Consider the following 25,050-nt stretch of genomic DNA (forward strand, 5'->3'; position numbering starts at 1 on the left):
GCCAGGAACTTCATCCAGATTCTCCCCGTGGTTTACATGGGTCCCAAAACCTTTGGCCATCTTCTGCTGCTTTAGAAAAGCACATTAATAGGATTGGAAGTGCAGCTGCTGAGATTCAAACCAGCACCTGTACCGATGCTAGCCTCATATACAGTGTTTTGCCCTCTACTCAACACCTCCAGAAAAAAAGATAGCTTTTGTTTTCTCTTGGCTTGTTTCAAATTTCTTTTCTTATGTTAGCCAATTAATTTTATGATACAGATCCATAAGTTCTGGGATTCTCTCACCTTCACAAATCTCGTCCCTCTTTTGATTTCCCCTGCAGTATTACAATAGTTTAGTCCTTCAAAGACAGCTTTTAAGGGTGAAGGTTTTTTGGTCATGTTTCATGTATTCCATCTTATTTCATCATATCCTATCACTAGTATTGCCCACAGTTTATTGAGTAGTAATTAAGTATCTTACTTATGTTGGAAATGTTAACTCTTATTAGGAAAATATTATTGCAAATTATGCTTGAGAAGAAGAAAGTTGCCTGAGGTAAGAGTCTAAGAGGTTTTCATCAGAGTTGCAAATAATAGTAACAGTGGCTCACATTTTAGAGGTACTCAGTATGTGTGAAGTATTGTTCTAAATGCTTTATATTTACTAACTTTTTTATCTCATATCAATCCATGAGACAGGTAAGATTATTATGACTTCTTTATTTTTCCATGTTTAATCTTTATTTTTATTTCATGGTACAGTTCCATAGGCTCTGGGATATCTTCTTGCATTCTTCCATTACAACTGTCCCACTATTTTCCCCCCCTATTATAACAATATTATAGTATATTATGACTTTGTATGGGGCCAGAAAGAAAGGGCCAAAACTGTGCTCCCAACTGGCTGCAGCAAAATTAGGGTTAGAACTCAGGGTTAGAAAAGATTAGAACATGTCTACACTCCTGTGCTATTCCTAGGACTCAGTGGAATGGCAAAGGAGTGCTGATGATGAATTAAGTTCTTAAGGAAAACCAGAGTATTGGTAATGATAGCAAAACAACTGCAAATGTCCTAGCTTGAAAGAGTACTCAGGAACATAAGTGATCTTGTTGATTTAAAAAGCAAGGTTGGGGAGGTTGATTTCAACATGTTAAATTTTGGGTAATTTTGAAATGCCCGGATTAGCATTTCCTTTTGGGGGGTGTTGGGGACCATCTGGCCAATACAAAATGATTTAACACATGGATTTGTCTCCAGAGAAAGATGATACTTTCCAGTTCTTCATGTGAACTGATGTCTTGAGAGAGAAGTTTTGCAAAGAGCAGGATTCAAGAAAATTGGCAGCAAAAGGCCAAAGAGATGAGTAAGAATCTGAAAGTGGTATAATTAGCTAATACCATTTTTTCATTTAAAGTGAGTCAGGGAACAGTGAGAACTCAACAGCAAGTGACAGGAGGAGAGTGGTGACTGAAGGCAGGCACCTGGTTCCTGGAGGACCTGTATGGATTTGTGAGAGAGGTGGGCCTGCCTCCAGGAGACTGGGCAGCCAGAAAGGAGCAGAGAGCAGGCAAGTTGTTCTGAGACGAAGAAAAGGAAACAGGAGAGCAGCTGGAGGGAAGTTGCATTGCCTGGTTCTCTTTTACAACTGTTAATGCTGTGTGCTGGTGGACTGGAAATAGAGCTAGGAAGACTGGATCTGCGCATCGCACTGGGCAAGGGACGCCTGTTGAAATAGTTCCCCCAGTGCCAGGAAGGGTCAGATGGCAGAGCTTAGCATTCTGAAATTAGAGCTACCTTGCAGTTGAATGTGGCAATCTGGTGGAAGTAGAAAGGATTACATCTGGGTATCACATAAATACAAAACATGTATATTGTGTTGTTGTTTACCTACTACCTCAAAGCGTTTAGTCTTTAATAGTTTGACTTATGCCACAGAACTGTGACCCTGTAAAAACAGCATCTCACACCCTTTTGACACTGGGCTTTCCTAACATTTCTGCCAGTGAAGGATACTAGAGAGCTATGAAGGCAGGAAGAGAGAGGAGATATTTTTGTTTAGTTTTCAATAATGCCATCCTGTTTTATGGTTGGGTTCCATTCTGCAACAGCTCTCATTCCTCCAGGCACCAACCTTGCCTGGCTTCCTCAGAGGGAGCAGCTGCAGTTGAGTCAAGCTCTCTTGGCCACAGAAACACACACCTGGCCTTCTGAGCAAATACTAGGTTCCACCCCAAACTACTGGAGCACTTCCTCTGAAACAGTTTAGTAAGTTTTCCACTTTTCTTGTCACAGCGCTAAGGGGGATTGTCATGTTCTGAGTCACCTCTAATTGCCCTCTATAACCGTTTAGGCTTCCAACAAACCTATAAATCAGTTTTATACAATAAATCTATTTTGTTTGAAATATAATCATCTATTTATTTGAGCTTTAGGGGCAGAGAGAGAAAACTTTCCCCTGTGCTGGTTTATACCTCCAATGTCCACAATGAACATGGCTGTGCCGTGCTGAAGCCAAGACCCAGGAACTCAATGTTCGTTTTGCATGCAGGTGGGATGGATCCACTTACTTGAGCCATCCCCACTATATACAAGATTTAACTTTGCAGGGGACTGCAATTTGGAGCAAGAGCCAAAAGTCAAACCCGGCATTCAGACATTGGACACAGGTGTCTCAACCTGTACACTAAACTCCTGATCCTGCAGTCTTTTATTTTCCTAACTGAAAGCATTGCTTAGTCATTAGCAGAAGCAGTTGTCTCAGTAACTGACTGTCAAGTAAACATTTGTGCTTACACAGCTTCAGTTGATGTCTTTTAGTGGTTGTAATATTCTGAAATAGAAAGCATTACACTGAGTATGTCTCTGGGACTTGAGAAGTGGAAATAGCCATAATATTCAACAAAGGGGAAGCAAGTAGAGATGCCTAACAGTGCCAGATGCTCTTTCCATTACAGATGTAGTAACTGCCTTGATCTACAGTGTTTTGCTTACCCTTCATTTCCTTCAAAGGGAAGTTTTCCAGATCACTCAGATCACCTCTGAGACATTTGAGAAATGAAATGCTTTTCTAATTCTTGTATGATATAGCCACTGAAAATGCTAGTTCCAGCCTGTTTGCAGATAGAAAAGAATTCTTTCTCAGTTTTAATTTATTTTGCATTTTGTGGATCCTAGAATATAAGGAACACTTTTAGTGATCATCTTTCCAGCATTTTATTTTCCCTGCTTTCATTTTAATAAAACTGTACACTCACATTCACACATACTACAATGCTTCTTATGGAAAAATAGCAGTATTTGCTTTCCAAACTATTTATATATTTTTTCCTCCTGACTAGCTGTTGCTTTCAATGCTTGAAATCATTTGTTTGGATTTGTCTCTTCCTGTACCTGTGTAGTATGTATATTGATTTGGAAAGGTCTGTGGATCTTCCTTTGTGACGCTTGAAATGGTATAGAACCCTCATTTGTCAATCAAGAGATGTGCAAGAATAATATAAACCAAAAAGTACCATTAGGCAAGAATCATCAATGGATGATAAAACCTGTAGATGCAAGGTTCTTAGGATACAGAATTTTTACCTTTTACTCAAGAACCACTCTATAAATTAGTGAATGAGTTCAAGGCAAAAAAAAAAAAATTCAAAACATGATTTGGTCTTGAAAGTGTCATGTTCAGTAAGAGATCAATTAGCTGTATCAATAATGGGAATGAGCCAGTTATGTGGCTCTGATAAAATATAATATTAACTTGCAGGAATTTTGTCAGAACTGTTTTAAAGCAATCATGTGGAAATAACTGGACAGGCTCACCCTACGTGGCTTTCCAGAAGAGATGGGCTTGAATTTTCTAAAACAGACTCATGAAACACAAGTAAGAGAGCTAACTTGGATTAAAAGGGTCTAACAAAGTTTGAAAACTAAATGAAATGTTAATTATTGATATTTTTTAAAGTAATATAGAACCAAGGAAAAAAGACAATCACAAGTATGAGGGAAATTAATGGAGACACTTGGATATAACATTATCAAAAAACATTAAATTTCTTAGGTAAAATAATGGTTGCAGAGCTACATATTGAATTTAACTGATTCAAGGTTAGATGTCAGAGGATAGCACAATGTCTACAATGGAAATGAACAGTCATCTGTACATGAAATGAACAATTGTAACTATGTGAATAAATGAATCCTCATAAATGGTACTTAGGTATCTATTCTAATACCTATTTCTAGTTTTTCTTAATTTTTAATATTATAAAATATCAAGTTGGGGGAAAATAATCATATAAATAAAAAAATTCAGAACAAGAAAAAAAGAAAATGGTATAATCACTGTTATAGTAAAATCTTATTTCTCCCATTAAAACTTTCAGGAAATGTCTAGTTCCAGTTATTTATGCAACACCACTTGTGAATAGAGATGAATGATATCTGAATATATAATCACAAAATACACACATGCTCTTACTCTACTTCCTCTTTTGAATCATTTCATAAAAATTTTATCAATATCACTATCTTTCTGACCCTAGAGCAGCTGTGTGATTTGTGAAGCAGTACGTGGATAATGTTTATGTGGTGTTACTCCTTTTGTTTATGTTCATTCTCTTGAGGTGCTAAAGCAGTATATTGGGGTTATTGATTAGTTAATCTATCAACCTTGAATTCTTTCTCTCTTAAATGAAATTGACATTCATTTTACTAAGCTGTGTCCTGCTGGCTACAAGTGAGTGCAAACCACATACATTTACAGAGTTGCATTTCTTATTGGGGATGAGCAAACATGGAAGTTAAGTTCTTGATGCCAGAGTCAAAATTTGACAGAAGCTATTAGCACAGTCTGAGTGTATGAATGTTAGGACTACTCACTCTGTGATTCCACTTATTCTTTATTTGATAATGCGTGCGGGTGCGCGCACACAGACACACACACACACACCCACACACCTCCTATCTGCTAGCTAACTTCTTAGATGCCCACAAACTCTAGAGGTGGGCCCAGCTGAAGGCAGGAGGCTGTACACTTCAACAGAATCCCCAGGTGGACAACAGAGATCAATGTCTTGAGCCATTCCCTGCTGTCTCTCAGGGTGCACATAAGGAGAAAGCAGTAAATGGGAGGGGAGCTGGAACTTGATGTGAAGTACTCAAATATGAGTTGCAGATGTTTCAGTCACGGCTCCAAATGTCTGGCCCATGAGGCTCCATTTGTGAACTTCTATTTGAATTCATTCTGTTCCTACCAATGTCAATGTAACTAACAGCTGGTGTGGGGTCCTGAAGATTCCCTGAGGGCTGTGCCATTCCACAACAACACTAGGCATCCCCTCTTTCCCCACCTCAACCACTACATCTATGCTGTTTCCTCACTGCCCAGCCCAACCTGGGAAGTAGGAGTGGGAGCAGGATGCAGGCCTCAAGGTTTACATGCTCCTGCTGTGAGGCAGGCATTGAGCACTACCTGTCTTTCTCTGGAACAGACATAATCTAGCTCTACTGTAAAAGTGACTGAGCATCCCTAAGAGAAGTGGTTATCTTAGGGACATGCTGTCTCGGGAACTTTCCAAGGGCTGTGTGGTAAAGCTATACAATGGAATACTGTCTGGGCATGAACATAAATAAAATATTCACATTTGCCACAATATGTGTGAAACTGACAACCATTATTTTAAGTGAAATAAGCCAAAGAAAGACAAGAACATGTTCTCTCTGACTTGTAAAAATTTTCAAAGTAGGTCTGAAGTTAGAAGAGGCATTGTAAGTGTTTTGCATGGTGGGGGAGAGCATGATAGGGTGGGGTTGGATAGTGATTTACCACACGAAGAAGAGTGACAAGGTCAGGGGTCCCATGGGTAACTATGGTTCACAGCAATGTTTACTAAGCTATATGAAGGATTGGAAGAGAAGTGTGGAAAGATTCCAATAAAAGATAAGAAAAGGAAAAGAGAAGAAATGAGATTACAGACTGAGGAAACAGAAAGAGTGGTTGTCAGAGACCAGCTCTCACTGACTTTACAGCTTGCAAAGGATGCGTGGATTGGCAAGAAGACAGGAGGAGACGTGGACCAGTACAGCACGATGCTCGTAATGGACAACTCAATAAAGCTGCCTTCTTTATTTATGCAGAAATCATGACATGCTTTTGCACGACATCCATTTGTTTCCTTTTTGCTTCATGGTTAAGAGAATACAAAAAGAATCCTTAAAAGCATTATTATTTTACTTCAAAGAAGACATTTTCAGCAAACCCTTACTCATTCAAACCTGCAGTCATGCAACTGAAGCCTGGAACTCCTTGGTTGGCAGCACATGTGGTTACAGAGTGACAAGTGGTTTACTTATATCCAAAATCAATTTTCACTAAACCTAAACTAACATTACTAAAAATCTGAAGAGTGCAGTATTAAAAAGAAAGTTCATAAATGAAGGCAATGTACAAAGGCATATGGCATAGATTCCTGATTAAATCTTGTGTCAGTCATATACTACTTACCATCACTTTCACCTAGTACTGATTCAATTGTGTTTTGTTCTTTTGTTAAGTGTCAGTGAAGGGGATCAGGGCAACTCAGCCTTTTCGTGAACAGATGCCTTTACAATAAATTTCTTCTTATCTTTCCAAACTATTTTCTTTTGCTGAACATAAGTGCCAATATAAGGTAGAAGTTTTAAACCATTTTTCTTTGGGAGTTCACGTTTGTCTCCCTTTAGGAGATGCCCAATGTACTTTCTGCCTTCCATAGTGAGCAACCAAAATGTGTCATTTCATGTGTTGTCAGAGTTTGAGGCTGCACAGTAAACAAACTCTTTGAACATCCTTGATTGCCCAATTTGTTCCAAGATATTATCAAGCCGTTTCTTAAGGAATGCATTATTTATATTAGGGCAAGCTCCAGGACAAAGGTGTGCACATAACAGGATGTTTGAGGACAGTGTAGGTCCTATTGTACTATTGTATGCTTTTAGCTGTGTGTCATTGCCTTTAGTTGCTAAAGACCCTTTCACCATAACATGATTGATCAGTTTGAGATGTTATACTGGCTACAGGAATCATTTCATATTTGCAGAAAAACAGAAACGACAGCCTCAAAAGTTTTCTATGAAATATTAGAGAAGTCATTGAGTGTGCATTCAATGGGATGAGGCAGCAATGAGGTGATTAGAGACATTCTGCCGGGTCTTGCCACGTAGCCAGCATCTCCTTGTATCCTTGCTAACTGAGGGGTGGTGCTAGTCACACCCTTACTCCATCTGTCCCAACTGCATGGCATCCTGCAGGCCCATGTGAAGGCCCATGTGCAGTAGTCTATCATGTATATTTTAGGGAGAAATGAATGATCCTGTCCACTAGGGGTCAATGATTAAGTGTTGCAGAGATGCAAAAATTCAAAACAGCTCAGGAAATGTCTTTCCTCAGTGGGAAAGGTGGCATGTGTAGAATGACTATGAAGGATCAGTTAGTGGCTTCCTATTTCCCAGATTATGTTCAATATCCTACAGAGATCTCAGTGAGACTTAAGCAAGTGCTTGGAAAAGTATTTCACATCAGCTTTTTGGTAGAGCTTTCACATCTCGTTTATTGAGGCATCTCCCAGAAAGAAGAAGTAGAAGTAATGCTGTGTGGCTTGTATTGCAGATGATGCAGAGCACGGGCATCAGAGGACTGTGTCCAGGGAAGGCATTTGTGTGATCTCAAAATGTCAGGATGGTACGAATACTGAAATAGGAAATAAAAGATAGTGTTTTAACATTTAGACAGTTCATACTCTTGCACACTAGAATCAAAGGAACATACTGTAAGTCTCAGAGAAAATCTATGTTCCCAGCCATTCCCCTTCCCTTCCTGTGCTTTCATGACAAGAAAAAGTGCAGTTCTCTTCTGGTTCTATTTTGAGTATTCTCCCATTTTACTGCTACTCTGTTGAAAATTTAGGGTCTCATTATGCATATAAGTTTATATTCTCTTTTTCTGAGCCTGAGAGTATGAGAATTTCTAAGTGTATTGAAATGATTTTAATAGATTTTTCACTTCTAATATGATTAGAATCTAATCAGTGCCTTAATGTTAGCCATTCAACAATTTCTTACTCATATATATATATACATATATATGTATGTATCTATAAAATATGTATATTCAGAGATGTGGGTTACCATTTTCATTCTTTTTCTATGAAAAATTGACTTCTAAAAGTTGAATTATTGGACAAAGTGTCTCTGTGTCTAAAGGTTTCTGGTGGAAATTACCCGATTGTTCTGCAGTAGTATTTCTGTGAGCAGTATATTAAAGTGCCCAAGTGACCCTATGCTTATCAATATTGAAAGTTATAGTTTTGGATCTCTGCTTGTTAACAGGGTTCTGTTTAATTAAATATGTATGATCACCCATGTAGCATTCACATAAAGAGAATGGAAGCATGCTTAACAAATTCATTTCAAGCTGAATGCTGCTCTCTTATCTTCATGATGTCTAGACAGGCATCTTCAAAATATTTGAGGAAATTGTCTATTATAAAAGAATTTGTGATTTGCAGTAATTTTGGTTCCAACATAAATATGTCATTTGACACCATTTTTTTGTGAAGTTCTTAAAGTAGCTTTGTGTTTGCCATCAACTTTACTGCCTAATAATGATGATATTAGTCAGTGGTAACTAACCTTTCGTATCTACTGGACTTCATTGCTTTTGAGCTTAGGAGTCAATGTGATGTAATCGAGAGAAAACTGGCTTTGCTAGCAGTTCATCTAACTTGGAATTCTGGCCTCCATGCCTACCCTTTGCCTGAATTGGCCAAGTGACTCCTCTGACTTTTCCCGTTTGATGGTGAAGTTGGGATGAGCCTGTGAGCACTGGTTGAAAGCCATGTTAGATAATTAAAATGAGACACTTATTGAAACACTTATTTAAGCATGCTAATTTCTTTCCTTTGTCAAGATTGTTGATATATCCAGTGTATGGTATGTGAGTGTCCAAGAAATGTCCTTGATCATTGGAAGCTTCAAGACAGTAAGTGTGAGACAGGCAAAGAAGCTCCACTGTGGCCAATGGGGCCAGAGGAAGGGCACTATTATTAGCTGTTACCAGCTGTGCCTCATGTAAATGCAGGTGCCTAAACTCATGCTATGAGATGGTTCTAAAGCTAAAAGGTACAAATAAGACAGGAACTTGGCTTTTCCCAAACTAAGCTTACATTTCAAATAGCATTTTGTCCTCTTAAAACAAGTTTTCTCTGTGAAAAGTCTCCATCAAGTGTAAGAAGAGGTAAAAATTACAGTATGTTTAAGACTAAATGCTGGTACTATCTGTATAGAAGGCAGTCGCACAGTAATGGCACCTACTAGCACAATGCAAATTAGGGATATTATGAATGGAATTCAGATGTACACATATTAATGGGAGGCCTCTGTGTCCCACCAGAGGCCTCAGTGACTCCATGATGGAATTAGGATGGCTTCTATTCCCTGAAGGATGAGTGCTCTACTGTGCAGAAGTCTGAGTGGTTCTGGTCATTCAGATGTGCTGTAAGCAATGGCATTTGGTTTTAGCACAACAGGAACTGCAAAACAATAACTCTTAGCTTCTCACAGCCTAATCTTAGATGTTCTACCTCAAATGATTGAGGAAAAGCATGCCACTCCAAGGCTTTCTCAGCCTTCCACATTTTCATTCAAAACGAGCCCACCTTCTGCCACAACAAGAAGCTTAAAATCTACCTCTTTCCAGTGCGAAGCAGGTCAAATCCTTCATTTATTTTTTCAAAGGGTAAAACTTTGGTTATTAGTGGATCCAACTGGAACTTGTTAGCCATAAAATCAGCTACGAGCTTGGGAACAGAGTCCTTACTCTTAAAGCCTAAAGAGAAGACAGCATTATTGTTAGTTGCAACAAGGAGAATACACTTTTCAATACAATCAAATGAATCTTTATACAAGTATTACAGATACAGACTACTATTGTTGAGCCTAATAGAGAGGTAATACTTTAGCATCCCTCTGTAGGGTTTTACTTATTTTTCAACTCCCCCTGGCTATGCCAGGGGGCTGAGTTCTTCACTCTTTCATGGAGAAATTATGGCACAGTTGATTATGGCCTAGGTTAAGGAGCAAATTGAGCAGTTGCTTAACCTTGAGACATGGATGATGTTGTGAACGATAGCTATAGCTTTCCTATGTCCTGCTAGGAATGTGGATGCTTTATGTATGTAGTCATAAACATCAGAAGAGGTGGTGCTGAAAGTTCTTGATTAGGTTTTGAGGTCACCAGAAAATCTGTTTTAGGATTTCCTCTGTGCATTTGCTTCCTGTCTTAATGGAATGTATACATACAAGAGGAAATCAAATTTACTTTTGGTTATATTGCTTTTCAAACCTGACCTTGTTGCTTATTTTTGTGATTTGATTTTATATTGGTCATTGATTGCATAGGTGAGACTGTTGCATATCTACATGGGGCCTCTGATTATAGTGAAGAGGTCAAGGTGTGGAGGAAGGTGGGTGCTTTTAATATTTCAGTTCTTTTTTTTTCTCCCTCCTGTGTAAATGGAAGGGGCAGAGGAAAGAAGGGGAGAGGGTTGCTTCTTGCCCTCCAACTATGTCAGCACCCAGGGCTGGGTCTCTGACTTGTCAGTTGTAGAAGGTGGGAAATTCTTAGACTCAGCTCTTCAAGCCTGACTGTGTCTACATACCACCAAAGATTGCTCCTTTCCAGGTGCGTCCTGTCAGTATTTCCAGAGGGTTCACTGTGAGGCTTTCTGAACCCGGGGGTACCCCTACGACAACACTTGTGCCACACGACCCATGGCAGCATAACAGGGCAGCTGTCTGGAATAAAAGCACATTGAGCATTATTAAAGTAGATTCTCGGATAGTTCCTAATATAACTCATGTAATATAGTGTAATATAGACCAGGCCAGAAAGTGTGTAGAGAAGGGATTATGTTCCTGACTTCCTTAATTCTCATGGTGCCAGAGAATGTGCTGTAAGGTTGTGGCTGTAGAAAATGTCCATAAACAAATATTTTTGAAGGAAAGGATGAATTGATGAGTTTGTATATATTTTGTGCCTTCCTATGAAATTAATATGCTGGAAAACATTTTTATCATCGTGGAAAGTATGAACACTGTTTCCTCAAGTAAAATTACAGTTTGATCATCATATGGTTGTTGGGCAAAGTATGAATTTCTTAATTCATTTTATATTGATTTACTATGTGAGTATTTTCAGCCTGTGACTCGGATAACTTTATGATATCATTAACAGTTTTTCTTGTATTTTCCCATGTCCCTTTCTAATGGATCAGCGTTGCATCCATTTCTATAATGGACATATCAAAGTGGAATTTTTACCTTCTGAAAATGTATATTGATTTTGCTTTAAACTTCACCTGCTTTTTTGAAAAGTTAAAAGACAATCCAGAAATTCATCCTTCCCATCATTTTTGGGGACATATTCTGATGAACAAGAAATCTCTGGGTTCCCCCAAGTTACATAATGCTAACTCCTTCTATGACACTTGAAGAATAGTTTTCCATAAAACAGGTAGGTATTATGAATTGATGCCTTCAAATACAGTCAAAACCTATTTTCATGTGGGATGATGCAAAAGGAATGTTGAAAAAAAGACCCTGCAGTCTGGAAAGAGCTGGATTCTCCTAGACTTTAATTCATGTATACGGCAAAGTTGTAGAGACTTAACTACAGATTCGCTTCTTGTTACCAATATTGCTGCAACTTTCTGAAGAACTTCAACAGTGGAGATGTGTGGTCCCTGGGAACTTCAAATGTAGGAATCTAAAGAATTCAGGTTAGATGACTTAGAACTGAAATGTGCCCTGAGGCTACTGATGACATTTGAATTTATATGGAAGTAAAATTATGTATATTATAAATGTTATTACTGAAGATTAGGAACAGAAACTTTAAAACAGTAACAAGCAGCTGTCATTTATATGTTATAAGTGTTTCACCCACATTGTGTCATGTCATCCATAACCAAAATGGAAACTTGTGGCCCAATAAAACCTGTTAACTTGTAAGTTGAACACATTGATCCTGGTGTGTACAGTGCTGGGCTTTGTGCTGTTTCTGTGAAGATACAATGTTATATTAAGGCTATGATTTTCCATGGGATGCTTAAGTGAAAAATTTCTCCTAACAATAAATGAAACAGTCCAGATCAAAGAAATAGAGGCAAAAAATTGGCTTTCATCATTCTAGTAAATCTTAATATATGATATATTTTTTTGCTTAAAGCAGCTTCCAGATTGTGGAAGTGGTAATCTCAAGGTATATTTTAGTACATACCATGGTGTCAAGCCGACCAATCACTTCAAATGAAAAGTCCACACCTCCGTCGCTCATTTCCTGTATCACTTCGTGGATGGGCTTCTTATAGTCTTGAGGGTTAATGCACTCAGTGGCACCGACCTCTTTGGCCTTTGGAAACTTGTCTTTGTTGATGTCCACCCCAATGATCCTGGCTGCCCCAGCTGCTTTACAGCCCATAATAACAGAGAGGCCAACTCCTCCCAGACCAAACACAGCACAGGTCGACCCTGGGGTGACCTGTGTTTTCAGAAAAGGCAAAAATGGATTAAGTGACACTTATTCAAAAACTAAGCTGTGAAGTGCCATACCATGTCTGTTACTAGCAGCTCCTCATAGTCTTCCATCAAACCCACTGTGCAAACCTCTTCTTGCTTCATGTCTATCTGGAGTATGTTAAACTAGTTAGTTGTTCACACTTTCCTGTATTTAAGACTTATTTGGGGGTGTTTATTTTTTTTTCCAAAAAACCCAGTGCCTAAGTAAGAGCTGTGTCAATTAAATCCGTATGTCTACCTCCAAGAGAGTACAGCTGGAATCCAAGCTAGGAACCAGTGATTTGGATGATCACAATATCAATGACTGCAGTCATGATGAGACCCTCAATGGCTCAAATCCATTGTCATCAATGTTTCAGTACCTCATACACACATGCAAGCAGTTTTGGGAAATGAAATATGTGGACAAGGTCATGCCCAAAGACTGAAAATGACACAATCACACCCTCAAGAATTAACTTCCTTTTGGTTCATTCACAGTAAAACAAGAAGTAAAGTTAGCTGTGAAACATAACCAAATTAATCTTGTTTTAAAGCAAAGCCTAAACAACGGGGGAAATTCAGCATAAAACACTTAAGGAACACACCTTGAGACCAATGTGCTCTTCATTAATCTGATCTTTGAGTTTAAATGCTCAGAACCTAGCAATAATGCAATGAAAATATGTCATTGATTTTAGGTGTTGACCAAAATGCATTAATATGATTTACCCTTAGCTTCTGGTCTCTGTGTAGGCTCACTTATATCATGTGTTAAAAGTGAGTAAGCAATGGCACCAGGCATCTGGGACTAAAGTCACAGTGATTTTTGGAAAGTCATGCTCTAAATTGATTTAATTGCCTAGGAAAAATTTAATGAGCCTGTCTTAGTATTCTCTCGTCATTTTTCAGAGTGGATAAAATGCCCCTTTGGCCCAGTTATTTTTATTGTTATATATTCTTGTTAGTCTTCATTTACTTTCATTCAGCAAACACTCTTGCATGCCAGAGTAAGGGTGGACACTTAGCACATCCACATTCCCTGCTGGAGTGCCTGGAATAGAGTCCCAGCTCTTCTTTTGACTTCCTGCTAATTTACACATTGGCGTACAGCAGGTGTCCAGTTTTGTTCCTGGACACTTCTATTGGCAACTCTTGACTTGGAAAAGACTGGGCCTTTGGCCTAGCCTTGTCAAGCCTTAATAGTGTGTGCATTTGTGGGTTGAAGGGCCTAGTGAGTGGAAGACTTCCCTTTCTGTCTCTGTCACTCTGTCTTTCCAATAAACAAGAACAAATAAGTTCAAAAACAATGCCACAAGCAATGAAATCACCTCCTGTTATATCTGGCAAAAAGTAGGTTTTATGATTATAATTTGAAGGTGTTTCTAATTATGTATTTTGATTTAAAATCAGCAGGAGATCTTAGGAAAATATTCTCATCTTCACACTTTTTAAATCAGCAATCAAAAATATGGCAAATAGCTTTATGTCTCTGGATCACAATTTCAAAAATGAGCCTAATACTAGACTTTAAACCCTTCAGGGGAAAAAGATTAGAATTCTACTAGAGATTTGTCACTTAATAAATATGTGTGTGTGCGCGCGCTCATGATGAGGAGGAAATGTGATAGTGAAATCCCATTTCAGTTGAATGAATATCAATCAAACTTCACTTCCTGCTTCTTAGAAATCCAAATGTAAGTGACCTTTCTATGGTAGGTTGCAGGAAAGCTTTTAGAATCTACTGCAAATAATTAATTCTGCTAAGAGAAAATGAGATGTCCTCAAGAGCATCTCTGAAGACAGGCTTCCCCTTTCAAGCACTGACATGAAGACTTCAGGGCCTCCCATTGCCTCCGAGGCTAACAGAGCCAGCTATGCCAAGTGTGTATAGATGGTTGATTTTTATTTCTAAAATTATGATTCAGAGAGTCCCAGAACCTAATATTTAATCAATAATAAATGCTAGTTAAATTATAATTATTGAAAATGAAGCTTATTCTTTCTTAACTATCAATAACTGAACCATTTTTACAACTGTACTGAAACAGTTTAGTTTTCGAGGACATGCTCGCATATTTCTTCCAGGGCTAGAGTTCTATTCATATCCACCACTACCACCACTGAAGTTTGAAGAAGAACCTCTAATTCCTGTCAGAAATGGCTTCCCCGTTTGTTTCCTGATAGTTTGAATAGAACTGGTTTTACTGGCCAGTGTCATTCCTACCTTGGCAACTTTGACTGCCGACCCATAACCAGTGGAAAATCCGCAGCCAATGAGGCAGACTTTCTCCAGCGGTGCAGCTGCATCAATTTTGGCTACTGAAATCTCATCCACCACTGTGTACTGGGAGAAGGTGCTGGTGCCCAGAAAGTGATAGATAGGCTTTCCCTTACAGGTAAACCTTCTGGTACCATCAATCAGTGTCCCCCGCTGGACCAAACTGTGCAGAGCAAGACAGAAACACACAAGGACATGAGACAGGAGCATAATCAATATGTCAACAGATTGCTGTGCAAGGGGAGTGTCAGAAACATACTCATTTTTCAAGCAGAAATTGCTCTCCGGATGTTTACAAACTCTGCATTTTCCACACTGGGGATTAAAGAGCGGAATGACTTTATCACCTGGAGAGGCAAAAAAACAAGTTCTTGGGTTTTTACCCAGGAGTTAATAAAGCATGATCAAAAAGTTTACATCACAAAGTATGTATTATAGGTTTGGCTTTCTTTTTTTTAAACCTGCAAGACATAAGTTTTTTTTTTTTTTTTTTAAAGATTTATTTTTATTATTTTTTCATTGGAAAGGCGGATATACAGAGAGGAGAGACAGAGAGGAAGATCTTCCATCCGATGATTCACTCCCCAAGTGAGCGCAACGGGCCGATACTATGCCGATCCGAAGCCAGGAGCCTCTTCCGGGTCTCCCACGCGGGTGCAGGTTCCCAAAGCTTTGGGCCGTCCTCGACTGCTTTCCCGGGCCACAGGCAGGGAGCTGGAAGGGAAGCGGGGCTGCCGGGATTAGAACCGGTGCCCATATGGGATCCTGGGCGTGCAAGGCGAGGACTCAACCTCTTGCGCCACCGCGCCGGGCCCAAGACATAAGTTTTAATCCCAGCTCTCATTAGTCAGTTTAACAAAGGTTTTCTTTTTCTTTTTTTATCAGTAGTGTGTTTAATGGTGCCTGGATACTCCAAACAGGAAATTCAAATGTGAGAATCAACACAGATTTAGAAATAACTTCCACTATAGTAATACTTCACTTTTACACTCCCTGATTTCTGCTGGGGACTCTACACACACAATTTCACTTACTCTTTCATTAATTCAAGCCTAAGTCTTTTCTCCAGAAGTATTAATTTAGTTTCAAGTGGGCTGTCATAGTTCCATTACATGTTGAGGAGACTGGATAATCTGCTGTAGCCTGGATTATAGTGAAAATGAGAATGTTGATAACCAATTCTTGACTTTTCCAAGTGACTTGGCCTCTAGGAGATGCTCAAAACATAATTACTGCAGAAGAGAGTGCCTGAGTGCCTGAACGCATATATATGCCCAAGTTAGGCAGAAGGAAAGAAGAAAGCAGCTCACTAGTGAACTTGGGCAAGTTGTCTTCTCTATCATGTCCTCAGTGTGTTCTTTGACCTGGATGCTCTTGGGATCTAAAACTAAGGCACCGTCTCTGAGTGTGAATTCTTTACCTGGTTTTACAGTTGTCACGCCTTCACCTATGCTCTCCACAATGCCAGCTGCCTCATGGCCTAGAATAATAGGGAGAGGAGAGACAATGCTTCCACTAACCACGTGGTCGTCTGAGCGGCAGATTCCAGTGGCCACCATCTAAAGAGAGAAAGAGTAGATTCAGAGGAGGGTGTGATCCTCAGATGGATTGTGTCATGTCATGGAGGTGTACTTCTAAGGAGTTTTACTAATAATCCCTACTTTTCCCAATTACAATTCAGTTGAGTCTGAAGGTGAATCTAAAGCCTTTTGTGCCTAGTCTGCCTTCATTCCCTTAAGTAAGTCATTTGGAATATTCTGTGAAATAATTTATCCTGACATATATGTCTCACCTAGTGTACAGGAATGTATGAGTTTTGTATAAATGTAAATTGTGCATTAGCTCATGGAAATACCCAGTGGTAGTCAATTTTGAAATCATGCATCCTTTCTTTCTATAAATACATACATTTTCTTTAACATTGTAGACTTTCACTATACATGCTCTTGCTCAGTTTTAAAAAGATTAAAAGCAAGTATTTATCTTTCCTTAATTGCAAATGCAATTCTGTTGCCTGAAAAAACATGTATTCAATGTTGTTGAATGTATTTTTAAAAATTTTCCATTTAATATCTTCTGGAAGTTTTGCATGTAAAATTCTATTGAAGTATAAAAAGTGGTTCACCTTAATACGAACTTCATGGGCCTTAGGTGGTGCGACCTCCACCTCCTCGATGGAAAAGGGCTTGTTTTTCTCCCATAGCACAGCTGCCTTGCATTTTATTACCTGGAAAGTCAAGCAGAAGGATGATGCCATTTCCCCCAGTCTAAGAGCAGGGATTGTGATTCTCCTCAACCTGCATGTAGTATCTGGTCTCATGTTTGAATCCTAAGAAGTGTATCACAGCAATGAACAAAGAAAATTTAAAAAGCTTTTTGAAAACCATATTCAAAGCAATACTATAAGGAGAGAGAAACACTCTGCTATGATATTGAGAGAAACAGGAATATATTCACCAAAGGCATCATTTGTTTGATTTTCCCCCACCAAGAGTGCTTATTTCTGGTCGTTCCTGATTGCTACTACCGTATGCACAAATACTGTTTTGTACATGAAACTCTAAGAATCATTTTTTGAAAGTCAGCCTACATTCACGTAAAAGCTGTTATTTCATTGCTTAATTTTCTGCTTAAAACAAAAGGATCTGATGTTATGTGTATGATCTTGGGTCATTGATCAGGATGACTTCTCTTTCTTTATTTGCCTATTCTTGATTCTCCCTCTTGAGCACATCTTCATTCTCTGTATTTGCATGAGTGATTTAACACTTTGAGTTGTTACTTTTGTTATTTATGTGTAGAGACTGTTGGGCAAGATTTGTGCTCACAGTATTTTGTTTGCATGTGCACATATTGTGGGTTGAAATTATGTTTTGTCAATATTAAATAAAAATGGAAGAAAGCAATGAGGGAGATTCAGAGAAGCAGAAGAAGAGAAGGAAGTATGGTTATATTCTTAGAACTTGACATCTGAAACACATGTAATTTGTTCTTTCTATGATATTAATTATTTAAGAAGTTGAAACTCCTGAAACTGACTCTGGTAAAACAAACACAGTTGTGAGCTTTCTTGAAAGAGAGTTAATATAATTGCAAATATGTCAAGAATTTAATTGAAATTTATTCTTCTGAGAGTTTGTTTTCCTAATTTATGCTTCAAATGGTTCTACTATGGAGTATGTTGTCTATCATCAGTGTCAAAATAAATTTTGTGATGGGTGTTTGATCCAGTAATGAAGCCACCAATTCAGAAGCCCACATGCCGCATCAGAGGACCTGGGTTCAATACCTCCCTCTAGCACCTGACCCCAGCTTCCTGATAACACAGACCTTAAGAAACAGTGCTGTTGCCTTGAGTTTGTTTCCTGCCACACATGTGAGAGGCCTGGATTGAGATCCTGACTTCAGCTACCTTGCTGTGGTGTTTGAGACGGTACCAGGGTTGGCTGGTCTCTCTCTCTCTAACAGCTTCTCAAAGGAGTCAATAAACAGAAGAGTACTTGACATTGACACACTAATAATATTGAGGTCTTGATAATCAGAGGCACTTACATTGTGTTTTGTAATGAGTTACAAGCTTCATCTTTAAGAATTAAGATTTAAGAACGAAGAGTATAATTGCATTGTTTTGCCTTAATTTTGGAATGAAAAGACTGAAGCTCAGCTGATTTAGGGAGCAATTTTCTAAAGTCAAGAATAGTGGATCCTAGAGAATTGAAAACTTCCTCTCCTTGTAGTGGTGAAAAGTCAACAAAATGTTCAGCAACACCAGCAATAATAGAAATGACCAACATGTAATAACTTATTCTATGTACCAGCCATTATTCTAAGTGCTTGACAGTATTAATTTATTAATCTCTCACGACTACTGTATTACGTCAATGTTATTTTCCATCTGAGGAAACTGAAAGCAAATGTGTGTAACATACAGGAAGCACTATCAGTAGGCTGAGTGATTGTTGTGTACCTGAGAGGACAGGATTGCTAGATGTCCCATTTCTTCATGTGTAATTTTATTATTGTAGTTCTTTACACTTTTGCTGTGTCAGCTTAAGATTTTTTTCTAAGCTGTGCATGACTAAACTTAAGGATTTTTCCTAATTATTTTTACTTAAATAGAAAATGCTGTTGTAAATACTCATGAGTAATAATGGAAATAAAATAAGACAGATTAGGAACACTGACAATCAACTTATTATGTGCCTCCAACCTTCGTTATTGATCAAGGCCTTTTGTTTGGAAATGTTAGAACCTTTAGATTTAAAACCAACTGTGTTTGTGCCTAGCATTAGTAAGAGACTTGGGTTTTGTGAGTTTTTATTTTCTGTAAAATCATGCTGATTTTATGTGGAGAAAAAACTTTCCATTTGGAATTTGGTAGAAATTACAAATTAAAATTGCCTTCTTCTAATATGTTGATCCTAATGCTCTGAGATAAAATACTTGTGGAAGAGATAATATATTTAAAAGATATTTCAAAGTCTTCTGAATGAAATTCTCATATAATGTCACCCTTAAGCCCCCGAAGTCAGCGAAGTAGTATGATTACAAAGACTAGCACATTGGAATTATGGACTTTCGGTGCTGGTGTGGGTGCATGACCTACACTGGTGCGGCGGGTTGGTTCACGGTGGCTGGGTGCAAGCATGCAGGGGACTGGGACCTGTGAGATGGCTTTTGCAGGATCCTGAGAGGACCTTCGGTCTCACACCCTTGTAAGCAGAGTGAGCCTGGTGATTTCCTGATTGTTTGGCCCTAGGTGGTATGGGGAAAGGGTAGAGGATAACTATCAATCAAAATGCAGGTTTGTTGTTTTGTTTTGGTGGACGAAGCTTGGGGAACTGAATGTTCTTTAATCTTGGGTGGGTAAAGGTGTAGGCTGCCAGTCCAGCATGTATGCCAGTCGCTTGGGTCCCTGTGGGCGGCAGAACTCCAGGCCAGCATACCACCCCACTGGAAGAATGGGCTTCAGAAGACTATAATGGAAAACCATTAGCTCCCAAGTGCAGGGACTGTGGATTGGTCAGGGAAGGGAGTGAGGGTATGTGTGGGAAGGAGGACCACTGAGGGAGTATGTTGTAGATGAGGACTTCTGAGGGACTTCCATCAGTAAGTGAAAGGACTGAGACCAAGCAGCTTGGAGAGTGAAGCTGGGGAAACTTTCTGGGTCAGACCAATGCACCTGCCCATGTGGGAAACCAGAGCTGTTCTAGCCAGTACTGACCAGTGCTGACTACTACCCAGCAGTGCACACTTAAGTTAGGTTTGTGGGCCTACCTGGCATGGCTAAATCACAATATCTTCCAGTGAGTGTCATGGCTGGGCACGACACTGACCAGCAGGTGAGAGGTCAGGTCTAAGGGCAGAATCTGTAGGGGACACCTGATCCCATTCCTATGGAACTGCAGTTTCTGCTGGTTTGCTAAAGATTTGGGGGGTGGAGGTGGACTAATTTAGGCATTACCACGTAAGGTTGTAACACTCATGGGTACTAGGGTTGGGAACCAGTCAGGTACGTGCTGCAGCACCCACAAGCACACCAAAGATAGGGTGTGTGGCAGACCAGACCACAAATCCAGCAGTTCATACAAAGGCCGAGAAAGAAGGAGCAGGCTATGTCAGGTAAGGGCCTAGTAACCACCAACACATGTGAGACCTGGGTCTGAGAGTAGGCCTGGTGGGGAACTTGGGAAAATTTCCTGGTAGGCTGTATCTCCCACTGGAGAGCATGTGATTCATGCCTGGGTGTTAGTCAGGCCAGGCAAGGTAGATCCACTTGTCAGCAAGTTGTAGGTTGGTTCTGGGAGTGAGTGCAGATGGGCAAGTCCAGGCCAAATCTTAGGACACTGGTATGTGCAAGAGTCTGGAAGAATATGGGTCATGCTGGGCTAGGCTATCATACTAACCAGTTTGCATGAGCCAGGGATGAGAACAGACTGGACTTGCATAGGCTGTAGCACCCACCAGTGCGAGTTGTGACTGGGTGTAGGCCAGGACAGACCAGGCTACAGCATCTGATAGCAAAGGCCAAGATGAAGGAAGGGTTGTGCCAATCCAGCTCAGAGCAATCACTGGCATGCACAAGATCTGGGCTAGGAGTAGGCCTGGTTGGGCAGCTAAGGGGACACCCTGGCTGGGTAGTAGTTCAAACTGGTGACTGTGAGAACCAGAAATGGGTGTGGTGATCTGTGCTGGACATGACTGCAGTGTCCCTTGGCATGGGTATGGGATGTGTCCCTAGGTCTGGGGTGTGCCAGACTGTGGCTTTACTCCTGCACCCGCTGGTGCTCATGAAAGCCAGGGTGGGTGTAGGAGATGCTGGGCTAGGTCTTGGGACCTGCTGGACCATGCAAGAGCTGGGTCTGGCTATGGACCAGGTGTGGCTGGGCTGTAGCACCCAATGGTAAGAACTGGAAAGGGTGTGGTACAATTGGACAAGGCCACTGTTGCTGTGAGGACAGAAAGTGGACCAAATTAGGCTAGGCCAAGGACCCATCTGTGTGAGTGAGATCTGCCATTGTGAGGTGATCTGATAGAGGAGCATCTTTCAGGATGCACTTCCTGCAGGTGTGTTCAAGAATCAAGGCTGGGAGCAGCCAAGTCCAGGCCAGGTTGCAACAACCACTGGCTAACATGTGGCTCAATTTCAGGGAAAGACTATTCAGGGCCAGTTCATAAAAACTCACTGGCACCTCTGAGAACCAGGACAGGGTGCATGATAGGACCGATGGCCCACAATACCAGCCAGTTCACATTAGGGGGACTGGCTGTGCTAGGCTTTAGCATCCACCAGCATGAGTTGAAACTGGGAGCCGAATAGGAAGAACCGGGCTACAGCACACACCAGCATATATAAACCTGCGGGAGGCTGGGACAGGGTGAGTCTGTAGGGGCCAGTGTGGACTCCACTGCTGGGCATCTGCTCCCACTGATGAGTGTGAGAACCGGAACCTGGGGTAGATCAGGCTAGGCAGGGCTGCAACACCTTTGGGTAGATATGAGCAAGTTAGGGCAGAGCCAGGCTGTGCTAATCTACTGTATCGACTGCTGCATGCATGAGGCAGAATAAGTGCAGGCTAGTCTGGGTTTGCCACAGAGTCAGCTAACAAGTGCTGGGAATGGGGGCAAGTCCTGACAAGCTAGACTGTAGAACCACCTGAAAAGCACAATATCCAGTACTTGGAGTAAGCCTAGTAGGGAAACTGTAGACAAGGCAACACTACAGCACCCTTTTATGTGTACAAAAGCCAAATGGGATGCGGCCCAGATCAGACCAGTCTACTGAATGGACTGATACATGCAGCAATCATGCTGCAAGCAGGCCAAGTGTGGGTTACTCTGACTGTTCTGCAGTTCCCATTGGTGTATGTGAAAGCCAGGTGTGCGGTGGGCAGGGTTGCCTGGGCCACAACACCCATTGTTTCCCATAAGAAATGGGACTGGACAAGAACTTAACCAGCAACTGCAACCACCCTGTGTGCAGGCTTATGTGAATGATGGATTAATGACCCAACACTGGCTAGCATTCAAAATGTCATATCTCAGATCACTTCAGACATGGTTTCCTTCAGTATCCCCCAGCTGAACTGTTGGACTGAGAACTGAATGAAATAAACATGGGTAGAATCACAGGATCTATGATCTGACTGTGGACTGCATGTATCAGAACTGGGCGTCCTCAGCTGCTTGACAAAGCTGTGGGCCGTGTGCAGAAGCTCATGGAGGATATTTCAATCCACTGGCGTCTGTAGAGGATGGATGACAGACAAATTTACAAGTCCCCCAACTGATTGCTGATAGCAAATACCTGGCTGAATGGACACTCTAATGTGTACTATGTCAGCCAATGAATCTTTGAAATACTACTTCATGCTTGGAGCAATGAAATTAATAGCATTTCTGAACTCTCAAAACCACATGAGCAGAAGCCTTGGAGCATGCTCCACATCAGGGATACAGGGATGATCAGGTGGTTGTTCCCCATCCCTGTGTACTGATGCAGTTAGGATGCTGGTTGCAGCTTCTTCCCTTCTCTCTCTGTTTCCCCAGATACAGGAAAAAGAAAAAGAAACTTGAAAACAATCGTTTCATCTATCCCCATATTCATTGATCCTACTCACACTAATCAGTGGTCCACTGGGGAATGCATCATTCTCAAATATGTAGACATCCTCAAAAATAAAATTCAGATAACTGCCAACTTTAACATAGCTCCCTTTGTAATTAAAGACTTCCAATTATAAAGTTTCACATTAGGTATAATTGTCTTAGAATAATCTATCACATTATTACAAACTTGTTTCGTATATGAGTAAAATCAATGTAAGTAGATCATATGCATTTTACTGAAAGATATTTGAAATAATTTTTTTCCATTACAGTGCAGCACTCAATGTAAATATAGGATATATTTCCCATTCTATTTCAGCATATATATCCCTTCTAATTTAGACATGAATTTTAAATTGCTCATCAGTGTCATATCCTTTATAAGAGACTGTGTTGCCAACAGACAAATTGTTTTGCTTACTTTTCCTGCTGTGCTCATGTTGTTTCTGAGTTCGAGTTCTCTGCAGACCAGGAGACTGGCAAATTCTTGTGGACTTCTTGCTTGCACAAGTACATGAAGCAAATATATTGCACAGATGTTTTGTTTGCTCATGTGTCATCAAATTCGCACATGATTTGTGATTTGAATTTCTAACCACGCCCATCAGCTTAGTCTCACACCAAATCAAATCAGAAAAACAGAACTCAAAACCTGGATTCCAAACCTTCATTTTGCAATTTGCTCTGCTGATTACAAGTTGTTGTTATTAGGTTAACCGTTTCCCTACACATACATTTGAATACATATATTTTTATGTGTGTGTCCATGTGTCTCCTCTTTCAATCCCACTAAGATAATTTAGAGTACTGTTTCTCCTTGTCTGCTCCAAGTCTGAACTTTGAATCTGCAGGCTGCAACTGGGAAGGAGGAGAAAAGCAGCAGCACCAATTAAGTAGGACAGAATGAGCCAATGAGTGAGTCTTGATGACGTTTTCTCCTCTTCAAAGTTCAGAATTAGGCACCCAACTGTTGAAGCAAAGGTTCTTACTGTCTCTGGTATTTCTGCTTCACGTGACATCAGTCAGCATACCTCCCTGACTGATGTATGGTGGACTGATCAATCCACTGTTCTAGACTGGGCAGGTATCAGTGGGGTGAGATTGGTTGGTGCCAAAGGCAGCATAGATTCAGGACACTGGGTGGCTTTTGGAATCAAACAGACCTGACTATCTGTGAGAACTTGAAGTTATTTAACTGTTCCTTCTCTGAAGTTTCTTATCTGTAAGATTTTGGTGGACTATAGTACCAGGTCAAAGGATTGTTTGGCCTATCAATGAAATAAACATGTGAAGCACTTCTCATGGAACACTGGCAAACAGGTACATTCTCAATTATTTTATCTGGCATAGGAAAGGCACAGTCCCTGGAGAAGAATGGTGCATAAGCAAGAGAATGAGCCTGGCTGGGCAGGGCTTAGGAGAGGCAAGGCATTCCCACTGAAGGATTCCAAAGAGGCTTTAGAGAGAGAAGCCCTTTGTATTTCAGATCAATGACTGTTTTGGCAAATGGGACCATACTCAGTGTAATCCCTATATCTACCAAACTGTATTATGCAAAATAAAACACACACGCACATACACATGCAAGAAAACCCACAAGACACTAAAAATTTTTTGAAAACAAAGTGCTACAAATTATCAAATGCTAAAAAACGGACAAAGAAAATATAGAGTATAGGTTTAATTTTGAGGAAGTCTTGAGTCTTCCACCAATACGTGTAGGGACACGGTGCAGATAACCATGTGTTGGTTTATAGCCAAGCAAGTATACTCATAAGCTTAGGCATGTATTTGAATAGACTTGCCAAGGAGCAACAAGTTTCTGTTTCCAGCTTTACTTTCAGAAGTGCAGAGAGTCATATTGGGCTGCTCCATGCCATCACACAGGACAGGTGGTCTTTCACATCTCTTCAGTGTCTGCAATCATTGCTCAATCACTTGCTTGCATAACAATCTTCTTCATACACAGTCCTCATCCTGCCCCCTTATCCACCTTTACCTACCCTGACTTGTGGAGACCAGTGTGCAGAATGGAGTCTGGTCATTCAGCAGAGGATGTGGGTGATGTCAAGTAGTACCCTTGCCCTGAT

The 25,050-nt window shown here is 40.3% G+C and overlaps 1 protein-coding gene across 3 annotated transcripts; it reads right to left on the reverse strand.

The window, feature by feature from the left end:
* Positions 1-7,545: 7,545 nt before the first annotated feature.
* Positions 7,546-23,399, reverse strand: LOC121147116 (alcohol dehydrogenase 1-like). 3 transcript variants are annotated; one of them, XM_040966846.1, is made up of 9 exons: positions 23,382-23,399; positions 16,977-17,078; positions 16,272-16,410; positions 15,111-15,198; positions 14,798-15,014; positions 12,293-12,553; positions 10,674-10,809; positions 9,703-9,841; positions 7,546-7,705 (listed from the first exon to the last, which is right to left on the reverse strand). In XM_040966846.1, the coding sequence occupies exons 1-9, from the start codon at positions 23,397-23,399 to the stop codon at positions 7,681-7,683; spliced, it is 1,125 nt and encodes a 374-aa protein (XP_040822780.1). In that variant the 3' UTR covers positions 7,546-7,680. The 3 variants fall into 3 exon arrangements, with proteins under 3 accessions (XP_040822780.1, XP_040822781.1, XP_040822782.1); XM_040966847.1 differs by having other exon boundaries at positions 10,674-10,805; positions 12,289-12,553; XM_040966848.1 differs by lacking the exon at positions 23,382-23,399 and having other exon boundaries at positions 16,977-17,084.
* Between the last annotated feature and the right edge of the window lie 1,651 nt (positions 23,400-25,050).

Source organism: Ochotona curzoniae, unplaced genomic scaffold (assembly GCF_017591425.1).
Source record: "Ochotona curzoniae isolate NIBS_2020 unplaced genomic scaffold, NIBS_Ocur_1.0 scaffold_4506, whole genome shotgun sequence".
NCBI lineage: Eukaryota > Metazoa > Chordata > Mammalia > Lagomorpha > Ochotonidae > Ochotona > Ochotona curzoniae.